The 610-nt window shown below is 40.5% G+C and overlaps 1 protein-coding gene across 1 annotated transcript in view; it reads left to right on the forward strand.

Annotated features, from left to right (window-relative positions):
* The first annotated feature begins 63 nt into the window (after nt 1-63).
* The window catches only part of PECR (peroxisomal trans-2-enoyl-CoA reductase), a 13,429-nt gene continuing 12,882 nt past the window's right edge, over nt 64-610 (forward strand). Inside the window, exon 1 of the mRNA XM_019617363.1 lies at nt 64-147. Within this exon, the coding sequence (XP_019472908.1) occupies nt 64-147 (84 nt within the window). The remainder of the gene's footprint in view (nt 148-610) is intronic.

The raw sequence follows: 610 nt of genomic DNA on the forward strand, positions 1-610 counted from the left end.
TTTTTTGCACATTTTTGGAACTATTTAATTTGTACACTGATTTACTACTCTGACCAATTGTCGATGGGTGCGTGCGAACCACGTGTGTGTGCAATGTACTACTGGTGGGTGTGTGGGTTTATTTTGACTTCGGAGACGTCGCTGTCAGTAACGGCATTGCTGGTGCAGCTTTCCGTGGAGCCTTGCTTATGAAACCGGGATCTTAAAGGAGGGCCGTGCAGTTCCCGGGCTGGGCGCCTCGGAGCGCTGCTGCCGGGTTTCCTTGTCCTACGACTCCTGAACTTTAACGGAAGCCCCGACCCCTGTAATCGTGTATGCATTGAATGTGTGTGTATATATCCCCGTGATCTTATTCCACAGTTTCATTTCTACATTTTTATGAACTTGTTTTTTAAGGGTACTATGTTTAGTTAGAGTAATTAAATATATAAAAGCTTTGAGAGATAATTTACTAGATAAATATATTTTCAGCTGGCTGATGTTCAAAATATTTTTTTAATTTTTTGTTTTTAACCATTCAAAATGTATTTGTATTTCCAAAATCAGACACGAATTGTACTTAGAAATATATTAAAACACGCTGTAGGGACACCGGTGTCGGCAGTTCTGT

This window comes from Meleagris gallopavo, chromosome 7, assembly GCF_000146605.3.
Source record: "Meleagris gallopavo isolate NT-WF06-2002-E0010 breed Aviagen turkey brand Nicholas breeding stock chromosome 7, Turkey_5.1, whole genome shotgun sequence".
Taxonomy (NCBI): Eukaryota; Metazoa; Chordata; class Aves; order Galliformes; family Phasianidae; genus Meleagris; species Meleagris gallopavo.